The 14,434-nt window shown below is 44.8% G+C and overlaps 1 protein-coding gene and 1 long non-coding RNA gene across 2 annotated transcripts in view; one reads left to right on the top strand and one right to left on the bottom strand.

Moving 5' to 3' along the window:
* Positions 1-855, bottom strand: part of LOC109262429 (histone PARylation factor 1) — a 29,170-nt gene extending 28,315 nt beyond the window's left edge. The window contains exon 1 of the mRNA XM_019441019.2: positions 722-855. Within this exon, the coding sequence (XP_019296564.1) occupies positions 722-769 (48 nt within the window). The 5' untranslated portion in view covers positions 770-855. The remainder of the gene's footprint in view (positions 1-721) is intronic.
* Positions 856-887: 32 nt separating this feature from the next.
* LOC109262430 (uncharacterized) lies at positions 888-2,896 on the top strand. The gene is made up of 2 exons (XR_002077778.2): positions 888-1,089; positions 2,818-2,896. It is a non-coding gene; the product is annotated as an uncharacterized LOC109262430 (long non-coding RNA).
* The last annotated feature ends 11,538 nt before the right edge of the window (positions 2,897-14,434 follow it).

Here is a 14,434-nt window from a genome sequence, read left to right as displayed (position 1 = left end):
TACAGCAGTAAGGAACTTCTGAAATCGTAGAACAGGATGAGAATTTGCATTTAATTTATGCCCCGCCCCCATTAGTGCCTTTATAATCAGGTCCCTCTTTCCCATCTACCAGACTCCAGTCAGGCAAAATTCCGCTGTGCCCAAACATCCTCTACACTTATTTCTCTTTTATTTCTTATCCCTTTTTTCTCTCTCTGCCTTAAAAAGCCATTTCCAGCTTAAGTTGCCCTAAAAGATTTCCTTAACAACCTCCTGGGACTCAGATCCTCCTTCAATGTTTCCCCAGCACTTTCTACGCAGCAGCGTTACAATACCAAACAACAAAAAAAGTTAAAGTAAAATGTTCATTTGTGCCAAGTTGGGGGCCATACATGGGGGCAGTGGCAGCATGATTCATCCTGAAACCGCGGCGCCCGGGCAGAGCCTGGCATATAATCAGTTTCCAATCAACATGTTGCTGACTGAACGACTGAACCACTGGTTGTCTTACGCGGCTTCCCCCAGGAACCGCAGCACCGGGAGGAGCGCACAAGAGGAGAAAGGACTACTTCTCTGGTCCAAACCCCAGCAGAGCGGGAAATAGCAGCCAGGGGCAGACAGTCGTTCCCAGGCACACAGCAACCACTCAATGACCACTGGATAAATGCAATGTGCTGCCCCTTGGTGCCCTAGCTATTACCCAGAGAGCTCGGCAGAGCTCACACACCCACTGTGGCAGTACCTGCTGCCCCTCCCCGCCGGCTCTGCGTTTCCCGCCGCCGCCGGCCATTCTGTAGTCGCAGTGCCTGTGGGGTCCCGCGTCCCGCCGTTGCTTCCGAGCGCCGCTAACTGCTTCCGGTTCAAGAGACACCAATCAGAAACCCTGCACTGCCAGGGCCACGCCAGAGGGAAAAGCCTCAGCCGTTGCCCCGCCCCGCCCCGCGAGGCCCCAGAGGAGGATGGCAGAGGCCCCACCCACTTTCCCACCGGGCGCGGGGGGCGGTGCCGCTTATATCCACCCTTATTGCCTCACCGCGCAAGCTGCTGTCGCGCAGACTAGCTGCAGGGATGCTCCTGAGACTCCAGTGTACCGAATTTGGATCCGTTAAGGTGATCCGGACTTCCTCTTTAGGCGTTTACTAGTGTCAAGGCTGGATGTATGGCACTGCCATCACCCAAACCCTCGTTTTTCCTTGATTTATATTTATTTAAAGCATTAAATGTTGTCTTCCTCTTTTCCATCTCTCTACCTTCTCCACTATACTATTGCTACCTAACAGTAACTCTTATTCTCAATTATCTCTCAGAAGGAAATCAGTTTCTCTCATTCTTTCTTACAATTTGGATTGTGTTCTCTACACCCTGCTATGCAAAGTGTACCGCCAGGAGCATCAACAGCATTTTGAGGAGAGCTTGTTAAAAATTCGGGACCTAGGGTGCCTGAGTGGCTGAGTCAATTAAGCCTTTGACTCTTGGTTTTGGCTCAAGTCATAATCTCACGGTTTGTGGGATCCAGGTCCATGCTGACAGGCCACAGCCTGCTTGAGATTCTCTCCCACTCTCTCTGCTCCTCCCCTGCTCCCAGGTGTGCATTTCCTCTCTCTCTCTCTCTCTCTCTCTCTCTCTCTCAAAAATAAATGAACTTTAAAAAAATTCAGAATCGCACACTTACTTTCTCTAAAAGATAAATGAACTTAAATTCAGAATCCCACACTTACCGAATCAGAATCCGCATTTCATCAAGATCCCCCATTGATGCGTGTGCACATCAAAGTTTGAGAGGCACTGCATGCAAATGATCTCCTGGTGCCTCCTCCAGTGCTGCCATTCTGGCAGGTCTTCTGCCTCATTCCTGAAAGGATTCTCTATTTCCTGAATGTCTATCTTCCCTTTTCTTGATTTTATACCATAGCTTTGTGGAACCTATCCTCCGTGAGTGATTCCCTCCCCCTTTTCATTAGACCTCGCATGTCTGTACTGTCTTTATTCTGGCTGAGTCTAGAATTCTCTGTTGAAAATAATTTTTAGTCAGAATATTAGAGGCCTTGCTTCACGATGTTTGTCATTACCTGATGATTCCTATTCTTTATAGGTAACTTTCTTTCATTTTTTAAAAACACAAATTTATTATCTTATAATTCTGGAAGTCACAGTGTAAAAATCAGTCTCACTGTGCTAAAATCAAAGAATAGGGAGACATTTACCTACTTCATCCTCAAGTAATTTCTTTATGTGTAACCTGTTTCTGTTTTGTTTCATCTCAAGTTTTAGGATTTTCTCTTTATTCCCACTGTTCTCAGACACCATCACGTATCTTGGTTATAGGTGTTTCCTCATTTTTATGGAGCTGGTATTTGGTAGGTTGTATTTGATCTTGAGACATATGTCTCGGTTCTGGAGATTTTTCTGGTGTTATCTATGGCTAATTTTCTCTATCGTCCCCCTCCCTCATTGTATGTCTTCTTTTTCAGAAATTCGTTATTCAGATGTTTGACCTTCTTGAATGATGTTTTTTCTTATTTGTCTGTTCTATTTTCTATCTCCTTTTTCTTCTTGTTCTACTTTCCGGATAATTTTCTGGATTTAATTAGCCAAATATATCAAATTATTATTTTGGGTTTTTTTAATGTTTATTTTTGAGAGAGAGAGAAAGTGTGTGTGTGCAATTGTGGGAGGGAGACAGAGCATCCAAAGCAAGCTCTATGCTGAGAACAGAGAGCCCAATGCAGGCCTCAAACTCACGAACCCAGGAGATCATGACCTGAGCTGAAGTCAGACTCTTAACTGAGCCACCCAGAAACCCTGATATCAAATTATTATTATTCTTTTATTATATAGGCATGCCTTGGAGATACTTTGGGTTTGGTTCCAGACCATGGCAATAAAGCAAATATCACAATAAAGTGAGTCAAATGAATTTTCCGGTTTTCCAGTGCATATAAAGTTAGGTTTATACCATACTATAGTCTACTAAATATGGAATAGTATGATGTCAAAAAAATGTACACCCCTTCATTTAAAATATTTTATTACTAAAAAATGCTAACTATCATCTGAGCTTTGAGTGGAATCTTTTTGCTGGTGGAGGGTCTTGCCTCAATGTTGATGGCTGCTGATGGATCAGGGTAGTGGCTGTTGAAGGTCGGGGTGGCTGTGGCAATTCCTTAAAATAAGACAACAATGAAGTTTGCTGCATCAATATGTTGCTGGGTGAACTGGGGAGATCTCTGGGCCCTGAGGCCTCTGCCTAGCCCATGCCCAGGATGTTGCTGGAAGCTCTTGGTCTCATTGCAGGAAAAGAATTCAAGGATGGACCAGACACATTGGTTGAGTGGCACAAGTGAAGAGTCTATAAAAGAGACAGTACACTCTGGAGATGTGAGGGTGGGCAGCCTCAGGGAGAGCTGCCTCCCCAGGACTGGTCTCTATCCTTTATTGACAGTTGTAATATTACAACTGTAAGGCGTGGAATATTTATTACCTGGGTAGGGGATTTTTGGGGAGCAAGGTTTCATGTCTTTTCTCCCTTACTTGGTCAGGGTCTCCGGCCTTCTTTATCTTGGGTCTGTCTGGTTTGATCTAGCTCCTTGTGGCTTTGTTTGTGGAATGCTACCAGGACAGGTTGCTAACTTTTCTGATAAAGGGCCTTGACTTCTCCTTTGCTGGCCTCCAGTCATCCTGGGAAAGTCTAACTACCTGCCTACTCTGGAATTCCCCCCTCAAGGGCCCTCTGGGCCCTCAAAATCTTTCAAGGGAAAATGGGTGACAATCCATCTTATGTAACTACTTCATGCTGGTATGGGGCATTGACCCTGCCAGAGGGCTCCAGAAGTCCTTGCTATCTAGGTTTTAGGAAACCTGGAAGGACAGTGGAGTAGAAGGAAGCTATAGATTGTTCAAGGGGGTGTTGGTAGGCTTCATCTTCATGGGGAATATAGGTTGGAATGCCTGGTACATCATCATCTGGAGATGAGATTGTTGGAGTCTGGAAAAGACAAATATGACAAGAAAGTTAAACAAACAAGGTCCAAGAAATAAAAGTGACAATATAGCCACTAGTGGACCTAAAAAGAGCAAGAACCAGGGTATAGATGGAAGCACCTCACATACAGCATTCCAAATACCACTAGAAGTATCAGCTGCTTTGGTCATTTGATGGAGCCTTTTGGCTTGGTCATATAATTTTCAGATGTTGTCTTCCATCTGTCCAGTGCTGTTGGCGTAAGTGCAACATATTCTGTTAATGACAACACATACCACGCCTTGTTCAGCCGGTAAGTAATCCAAAACCAGCCTGTTGTCCAGAACCACACTGGCCAAAGATTGGTGTGGCTTGGAGAGATCTGAGCAAGTGGATGCAGTGGTGAAAGTGAGTTTATCTAACATTGCTGTCAGATTTCGAAGAGTGGTTTCATGGTATACAAATCTCCCGCAAGAGGGGCGCCTGGGTGGCTCAGTCAGTTAAGCAGCCGACTTCGGCTCAGGTCATGATCTCACGGTCCGTGAGTTCGAGCCCCGTGTCGGGCTCTGTGCTGACAGCTCAGAGCCTGGAGTCTGTTTTGGATTCTGTGTCTCCCTCTCTCTGACCCTCCCCCGTTCATGCTCTGTCTCTCTCTGTCTCAAAAATAAATAAACGTTAAAAAAAAAAATTAAAAAATTAAAAAAAAAAAACAAAACCAAAACAAAAAAAAAACCAAATCTCCCGCAAGGGGCTAGCACCAAGGGTACCTGCTATTCCAGCCAATACAAGGGCTGTTGCCCTTCAGGCTTTAATGTGGGATCAGGTAGAATTACAGACTCCTGGGGGAACCACATACCCCGGTGTGTAACTGCCCCAATGTTTGAGGTTATCAATACAAAGAAATCCTCAGGCCAATACGGGTTGGGTAAAGATTGGCTCCTGTGGGTTGTGAGAAGGATGTCCACAGATAAGGAGATAATTGGGAGGGGCATGTAAGGTTATTGGATAACTCACTATTTCCAGATTCTGGAGCTGCAGGACCCACCTGGAATAGTTATTGTGTATGCAGTGGGGGGTGGAGAAGTTCTCCTTTTATTCCAGGGAACATATAAACGTAATTGAGAAGGGTAAAATTGGAATCGTCGTCAATGTGGAATGGTGTCCATGTGGGCCATGATCTAAAACATGGGTATAATATTGGGGTTTCATGTGGATAGCTGGATCTGGCACAAGTCCACTGGGTGGTATCACAATCTGCATTATTTTAATTTTCTTAGCAAGCATACTACATTTTGTACTCAGCACATTAAACTGAGATATTGGAAATGATTTGATGGTCCAAGAATCTTGAGTTATCCTGTGAGGAGGTGGTGTTATTTGCAGGTGACCTATCTTTTGGATTTGTCTGTGATGTTATTTGGCAGCATGGACTCAGAACTTAAGTAAAATCAGGGACTAATTCCTGAGATGTCTCAAGTAATGAGAGTGGTAAGTCCACACATGTTCCAATTTGGGTCAACAAGCATCTCTTCTAGGGGAAGAGAACTAGGCCCAGTATAGTTTTTTTTAGAGGAGAGTTATACTGGGAGAATGAATGAGATAAAACAAGGTGTAAGAAGTGTCTTCTTGAGAATGTAAATGGCAGATCTAACAGCTGGAAAGGTTATTCCCCTGGGAGATGATTATGTTGGAAAGATTTATGAGAGAGTTTTCCCTCTACTCCTGTGAACCTGTGCAAGTTAGAGCGGTGGTGAGAATAAGATAAAATGTGATTTTTAGGACTATGTCTGAGGATTAACAAGGAAATCAATTTAAAGGTCCATGTAGGCAAAGGTTTGCAATGAGGAGAAGCAGTAAAAGAAAAATCAAGGCAATAGCTAACAATACAAAACAAATATTCATAGTAAGATGTCAACCACTTACCTTTTTGAAGATGTCATGTAGATCTTCCACAGGCTTAGGAATAGGATGGAATTTCTTTAGTCTTTGGTTGTGGGGAGCCTGGAGCCACTGGTTTTATTCTATACAAACTAACCCAGCTAGTTACACCTTGAAGCTTCACTGCTGTTAGGGTGCGAAAAAGTCCTTAGCATTGGGACCTGGCAGAGCCCCTTTCATTTGGGGTCTAATTGATCTGAAAGTGAGCACTTCCACCAAGTTTTTAATAAAATCATGTCCCTTGTCCCCTGGCCTGGTCTGGGCAAGGACAGGCTCTTTCTTAGGCATGAGCAAAACTTTGTTGCTATAGTTTATGATACCCTGCTGTATCTGTCCTAGATCGATTAAATGTTTTATAAGTCCATGCGTTTCTGAATCAAGCAGCAGATCTGCTGTAAAGAAAGCTCTCCCATACAGCATTTCAAAGGCGTTAAGTTGGAGGACTCTTTTTGAGGCCATTCTCATTCTCAAGAAGGCTATGGGCATGAGTTTTGTCAAGGATTCTGAGGTTTCCTGGCAGTTTGGCCAAGATTGTTTTAAGGGGTTTGATTAAATCAGCCAACCTTTCCTGAGGATTGGAATCTCCAGGCAGCATGGAGGTGGTAATGAATTCTCAAAGCAAAAAACTGTTGAGTAAGCTTTGCAATAAAGGATGGGCTATTATCACTCTATGGAGACTTTGGAAGCCCAAAGCACAGGATAATTTCCTTTAATAGGACTTTTAATACCTCTTGGACTTTTTCTGTTCTAGTAGGATAAGCCTTTATCCAACCAGTGAGGGTGTCCACAAAGACCAGGAGGTATTTATATCCCTGAGATGGGAGCATTTGTGTGAAGTCTATCTTCCAGCCCTCTTTGGGGTGTGTGCCTCGCCTTTGGATGGGCTGGAGAAGTGGGAGGCGGTCTAAGCCCTCCTCCAGAGGTGTTCTTATAACATAGATCACAGGCCCTGGTGATAACTCTTCCTTGATAACCTGTGACATGCCAATTCCTAAAAAGACTCTATCAACTAAGGAGGTTAATGCATCTCTTCCCAAATGAAAGAAGTTGTGTGTTCCCTTGATAATTTTCCATTGTGATGCCTAGGGAAGCATTACCTTTTGGCCTTGTGTCCACCATCCCTTAGGATCTAGTTGGTAGCCTTTCTGCTGAGCCCAGTTATTTTCCTTTCTGTACATTGGGGCCTTTGTTGGAGGATTGGCCCATGAGGGAGTAAGGCTGCCTGTATTGGGAGTGCTGCCAGGACTCCATTTTTAGCCTCATTGTCTGCTCAATTGTTTCCTGCAGTAATATCAGTGTTTCCCTTTTGATGACCCCTGCATTGGATTATGGCCACTTCTGGAGGCTCCTGTACTGCTTAAGAGATCAAGGATCACTTGGTGATGTTGTACGGGGGGAGTATTTGGCAGTTAAAAGCCCCTTTTCTTTCCAAATGGTAACACAAACATGGAGAACAAGAAAGGCATACTTACAGTCAGTGTAGATGTTAGCTCTTTTGTCCTTTCCTAGTTGTAAGGCTCTAGTGAAGGCAATAAGTTCAGCCTTTTGTGCCAATGTATTGGGGACAGATCTCCTGCTTCTATGACCTGGTGAAAGTCTACCTGGTAAAGGTCTGGCTCCTTTAATCCCTTTTAAAAAACTGCTGCCATCAATAAATCATATATTGTCTACGTTATCAAAGGTTGGTGTTTTAAATCTGGCTTACTGGAGTAGACCTGTTCTGTGGTTTCCACACAAGAGTAAGTTTTCATCTCCTTTGCGTGGCAGGAGAGTAGCCAGGTTAAGAATTCGACATAGTTTAAAGGTCACCTCTCGAGTAAAGCCAGATACCAAAGTAAGGTGCCCTCCTGTTAGCCAATATTTCTTTTAATATCTAGGGCTCCCTGTAACTGGTGTGGAGTTTATACTTCCAGAGACTGACCTAAGGTTAACTGGGTGGCTTCCTCTACCAGAAGTGCAGTGGGCAGTGACTGCCCTCAGGTACCCCGGCCATCTGGCTGCCACTGTGTCCAGTTGTTAGAAAAATAGGCCACTGGTTGTGGGGTTGGTCCTAAGTTTTGAATAAGTACACCCAGGGCCACCCCTTGCCTTTCAGCCACAAACAATGTGAAGGGCTTTTTAAGGTTAGGAATTTTCTGTGCAAGGGCTGTTGTGAGCAGGCTTTTATTTTTTGAAAAGCCTCTTGTGTTTTCTTGTACATTTAAGCAGGTCAGCGTCTGGCCCCTTTAAACCCTTATACAAGGGCTTGGCTATCCGTCCAAACCTTGGAATCCAGATTTGGCACAAGCCTGCCATCCCCAGAAACATTCTAAGCTGCTTTTTTGTTTGTGGTGGGCCTACATGCAATATAATTTCATTGTACTTTACAGAAAGTACCCACCTTCCCAGCGTCAGAACATCCCCCAAATAAGATACTCCTCTTTGGAAATAATGGGCCTTTGTCGGGGCAACTTTATACCCTCGTTCTCCTAGGAAGTTTAGAACTTAGATGGTATTTTATCTGATTCTTCCTTAGAGGGGCTACAGATGAGTTCATCATCTGTGTATTGCAAGAGAGCTCAGTGGCTAGAGTGAGCTGACTGCTCTGACAAGAGCATTGTCAAATGGGTGGGGACTGTCCCTAAAGCCCTGTTGCCGGACTGTCCGGGTATATTTCTGAGTTACATGGGTAGATAGAGTAGTCTATTTAAAAGCAAACAAATACTGAGATTTCAATGTAAATGTATGCAAAAGAAAGCATCTTTAAGATCCAGGACTGTGAACCAAGTGGTGTCTTTAGATATCTGGGTTAAGAGTGTAGGGATTAGGCCCAATAGGGTGGAGAGGAAAGACAGGCTTATTTATTGCCTAGAGGTCCTGGACCATCCAGTATTCCCTGTTTGGTTTTAAAATTGGGAGAATTGCAGGGAGACTGGCAAGGGACTAGAAGGCCATGTTTTAGGAACTTGTTTATTAAGGGCTAGAGGTCTCACTGGGCTTTAGGTTTAATGGGGTACTGGCATTTGCAGGGGTAAGTATTTTTGTCCTTTAAGGTGATTTTTGCAGGTATTGTAAATATTGTTTTCTTGGAATTTCTTTGTTCCACATCTGGGGATTAACTTGGACCCAGATTTGTGGGTAATATTATCAGGAGGATCTTCCTTGAGTGGGAGCAGAGGGGGATGCAAGCTAACTGGGAAGAGGGCCCTTGTTTCTGGGAGGTTGAGAGTAGCTCCAAGGGTGAATAAGAAATCCCTTCCCAGATACATGCACCCCGATGTTTATAGCAGCACTATCAACAATAGCCAAATTATGAAAGAGCCCAAAGCCCAAATGTCCATTGACTGATGAATGGGTAAAGAAGATATGATATACACACACACACACACACACACACACACACACACACACACACACAATGGAAGGTTAGTCATTAAAAAGAATGAAATCTTGCCATTTACAACAACGTGGACTGACAATAAGTCAGTCAGAGAAAGACAAATAACATACGATTTCATTCATATGTGGAATTTAAGAAACAAAATAAATATAGTGGGGGAAAATGAGAGGCAAACCAAGAAATGGATTCTTAACTGTAGAGAACAAACTGATTGCTACAGTGGGGGGTGGGGATGGGTTGACTAGGTGATGGGAATTAAGGAGTGCAATTATTGTGATGAGCACCCGGTGTTGTATATAAGCGTTGAGTCATTAATTTCTACACCTGAAACTAATAGTACATTGTATGTTAACTATTTGGAATTTAAATAAAACTTGAAAAAGAAAGAAAGAATTAAATCCCTTCCCAATAGAGCTTGAGCATTCTGGCATGACCAGGAACTTATTATGAGTTACCAGATAATTTCCCCATGAACAAAGTAGGGGTTGGGTGAGGTATTTTGATTTTTGCTTTCCCTCTAACCCAATAATAGACTGTGCTTTGGAGGTCAGGGGTCCTGAATGGGAAATGACTGAATATGTGGTTCCTGAGTACATCAGAAATCTGACAGGCTTACCTGCCACTTCAAGAGTTACCCATGGTTCTTCCCTTGGAATATTGATGGTCTTTGTTGGGACCTCTAGGAAACTTGGGCCTCATCAGTCACTTAGAGCCATAACTGGTGAGGGATCAGATCTTGGCTCCCTTCGGACCCCAGGGCAGTCCCTCTTTCAGTGCCCTTTGCATCCATATAGGGGGTAGAACACCTTTGGGGGCATTCTTGTTTCCACTAGTCCAGGCACCCACAGGAGAAACAAGCTTCTTTATCTTGTGGTCCTTTTGGGGGTTGGTTTGGGTGGCCCTGAGGTGTATCAGGTCCCCTAATGGCGACAGCTAAAAGCCTAGCCTGCTTTTGTCCTTGTTGTTTCTTCCTTTCCTTCTCAGCCTGATTTCAATTGTTGAAGACAGAGAAGGCCACATCTATAAGCTGGTTAAAGGGAATTTGGGGCCTAAAGTGATCTTTTGGAGCTTTCTGTGATTATCTGCGGCTGATTGGCTTATGAAGTGGGTGCCCAGGATTAATTGCCCTTCTAGAGTGTCTGGGTCTACATTAGTGAATTTTCTCAGCCCTTCCACTAAGCGAGATTGGAAGAGGGCAGGATTTCTGCCTGGCATTTGGGTCATTTCCCTGATATTGTCATAATTCACTGGCTTGATGATACATCTTTTCATGTCCCCCAAAAGACATGGTACCATGTGGTCCCTAAAGGCTAGTCCGTGCTGCCTTAGCTGAAAATTCCAACAGGGGTCTATCTGAGGTACTACTGTCATTCCTACCAGATATCTCTTAGGCTGGACAGCATGAAGGGCATCTGCATGAGTTTGCACTTCTGCCCAGATGCAGAATGTCTCCTTCATGGTGCAGCAGAGAGAGAAGGACCTTAAGGTCCTAACAGGTTAGGTCAAAAGACGGAGTCAGGCTACAGAAGTCCTCAGTAAATCTGCTGGTATCCTCAGAAAACTGACCTAAGTGCTTAGGGCACTACCTGAGATCTGACATTGAAAAGGAAACATGTACTCTTGTGGTCCCCTGAGGCCCACCTTCACTTCCTGAAGGGGGCACAGCTGCTCATTCTCTTGACCTGACTCTGGTAAAGGAGGATAGATTGGTTGGTAGGGGGTGGGTGGTGGAAGTGGGGTTGGGGGGGGGGGTGATGGATAGTTGCTCAGATAGAGCTGACAGCATTAGGGTGTTACTCTCCTGTCTTGAGTTGTTGCCCAAAGGGAGCTACTGTGAGAGTTTTTTCCTTAGAGTCAAGTCTAAAAGGCCCTTCCTCACTGTGCATGTTCTATATTTGTTCAGGTCATCCCTGAGGGCTGTAAAGGCCTGGACATATAGGATCTCTGCCCATTTTTTCTGGCCTCTTACAGAAGAAATTAAGTAGAAATATAGTGTTATAGTTAAGACTTCCATTTTCTGGTCAGTCTTCCCCATCCTTTAGCCTATACTGAGGCCAAATACTGTTACAAAAGAGGATAAGCCTTTTCCTCTTTCTGGTTTTTTAACGGAGGTTGATCCCAGTGTCTCAGAATACATCTCAGAGGGGAGTCTTTGGGGATGGAGGTGGAACATCTTATTGCCTTCAGGGAGAAGGCTGACTCCTGTGATGAAATAAGGAGCAACAAAGTAAGGGCTCCCATTATTAGAAACCTAGAGTCCTATTTTCCTGGGGAAGGTTAGCTCCCTCCTTCTTGGGAACCTGATAGGATCTCAGATGTGAACTCTCCTGGAGAGTTCTGATGGCAAATGGACCAACCTGCTACTTCCTTTTTTTTTTTAAATTCTTTACAGAGCACAAGCAGGGGTGGGGCAGAGAGAGAGAGGGACACAGAATCTGAAGCAGGCCCCAGGCTCCAAGCTGTCAGCACAGAGCCAGATGTGGGGCTTGAACTTACGAACCGCGGGATCATGACCTGAGCCTAAGTCGGACACTCAACCGACCGAGCCACCCAGGCACCCCTCAACCTGCTACTTTTGATGGCATCCCCAACCTGCTGTCTGCTTGTCATTCTGTCATCACAGCTGTGGCCAGCATGTTGTGTGGCAACTGTGCTGGCCCTGGCATCCCAGAGCCCATGCTTGGTGCTGGCATCTGCAGTCCTTGAAGCGGAAGCCTTCCCAAAGACCCGATAATTTAGCTCTGATGTCCCAGGGTGGATACTTTGGGAATAGGCATCATCATCATGACTCCAAGTTCTCTGAATATCCCACTGTCTTTGTTCTGATAGGCCTCTCAAACAGTTGGTGACCAAAAATGGCTACCAGGGTTGGAAGTCCCTTTCATTGAATATTTCTTGTCTGACCCATAGATATCTGTTGATCTGTCCCACTTTGCTGTCAGTTCCTGTGAAACTAACCTTTTTTCCCCCCAAATCTCTGTATCCCTGAATTATTTGGGTTGAGTCACATTTAATTAAGTGGTGAATAAGGCAGACTCACAGGGGGAAATCTCAATAGCTGGGGTCCTTTGCCAGGGAGTAAACTGGTTTATAGCCTATTTTATGGTATCTTGCACAGATACAACAGTCTGAGCAGGCGGGCAATCGTCCAGGACCTTTGCAATAGCCGGCAAAACTTCTCACGGGACCTAGCGCCCCCTCTAGGGGCAACATCTCAACAAAGAATATTTCGGAAATAAGAATGAGAGGAAGCAGCTGAAGCTAGACAGAGGTGAAGGTCAGGTCAGAGTGTCCCATGCCTAAGAAACAGATTTTGCAGAGCTAGAGACAGCTTGGGAATATTAGTCACCTAGGGATTGATGTAATGGATCTTGGTGTACTGTTGGTGAGTTGGTGGCCATGAATCACTCTTCTATGTATCTCAGTTTCTCCCAGCAGCTGTGTGAAACTGCCACAGGGGCTCAGATCCCTGGATGATCGATCAATCCTTATGTGTGCATCCCTGGGTGAGCCAGAAATTAATTACCATGAGAGGGGGTTCCCCATAGGACTGCTCCACATCTCCAGGAATGACCTCAGACACTTCCCCTAGGTTCTTAGTTGCCTAAGAACACCTTTCTATGGGATGGAGCAAGTGTGCCTTTCTTCTTTGGAGCTGAAAATCAGTCTCTCATAAATGCTCCCAGACTGTCTCCTTCCCAGGTAGATTGGAAAGAAAGAGTAGAACAAAGGAGGTATGGTTCCTTCTTCTTTTTAAAAAATGTTTATTTATTTTGGAGAGAGAGAGAGGGCACACAAGTGCGTGCTGGGGGTGGGGCTGTGGGGGGAGGGTGGGAGGGTGAAGGGAGGGGCAGAAGGAGAGGGGGACAGAGGATCCAAATTGGGGTTTGTGCTGACAACAGAGAGCCTAATGTGGGGCTCAAACCCATGAACCATGAGATCATGACATGAGCTAAAGTTAGAGGCTTAACCAACTGAGCCACCCAGGTGCCCCAAGGAAGTATGGTTCTTGACCAACTTTCCAGCACAAGGGAGGTAAGAGTTGGAAACTCACTGATGAAGAGTGTCACTCAACATGTCTTTTTGTGGTCACAAAAATATGTTGCTGGGTGAACTGGGGAGATCTCTGGGCCCTGAGGCCTTTGCCCAGCCCATGCCCGGGATGTTGCTGGAGGCTCTTGGTGTCATCGCAAGAAAAGAAATCAAGGATGGACCAGACACATTGGTTGAGTGGCACAAGTGAAGAGTCTATAAAAGAGAGAGTACACTCTGTAGATGTGAGGGTGGGCAACCTCTAGGGAGAGCTGCCTCCAGGATTGGTCTCTATCCTGTATTGACTGTTGTTAACTAAGGTGTGGAATATTTATTACTCAGGTAGGGAATTTTTGGGAGAACAAGGTTTCATGTCTTTTCTCCCCTACTTGGTCAGGGTCTCTGGCCTTCTTTATCTTGGGTCTGTCTGGTTTGATCTGGCTCCTGTGGCCTTGTTTATGGAATGCTACTAGGACAGGTTGCTAACTTTTCTGATAAAGGGCCTTGACTTCCCCTTTGCTGACCTCCAGGCATCATGGGAAAGCCTAACTACCTGCCTACTCTAACAGATAGACTCTCCCTTTCATTTGAACTCTTAGAGACCATTGTAGGGTTATTAACTGACTTGATTTCAATATTGTGTCTCAGGAAATAGGGAGGCTTGAGGAAAGGGAGAGAGATGGGAACAACAAGTCAGTGGGACAATCACAACACACACAACATTGGTTAAGTTTGCTGTCATATGGGTTTGGTTCCTGGCACCTCAAAACAATTACAATAGTAACATCAAAGATCACTGATCAGGGGCGCCTGGGTGGTTTAGTTGGTTGAGCGTCCGACTTCGGCTTAGGTCATGATCTCACAGTCTGTGGGTTCGAGCCCCGCATCAGGCTCTGTGCTGACCACTTGCTCAGAGCCTGGAGCCTCCTTCAGATTCTGTGTCCTCTCTCTGCCCCTCCCCCACTCATGCTTTGTCTCACTCTGTTTCTCAAAAATAAATAAATGTAAAAAAAAAAATTAAAAAAAAAAAAAAGATCACTGATCACAGATCACCATAGCACATATAATAATAACAACAAAGTTTTAGATGTTCTGAGAATTACTAAAATGTGACACAGAAATACAAAGTGAGCAAATGCTGTAGG

Source organism: Panthera pardus, unplaced genomic scaffold (genome assembly GCF_024362965.1).
Source record: "Panthera pardus isolate Hobbes unplaced genomic scaffold, ASM2436296v1 HiC_scaffold_13, whole genome shotgun sequence".
NCBI classification, from domain to species: domain Eukaryota; kingdom Metazoa; phylum Chordata; class Mammalia; order Carnivora; family Felidae; genus Panthera; species Panthera pardus.
The sequence above is the reverse complement of the archived record's forward strand: the minus strand, read 5'-3'. Positions and strand labels throughout refer to the sequence as shown.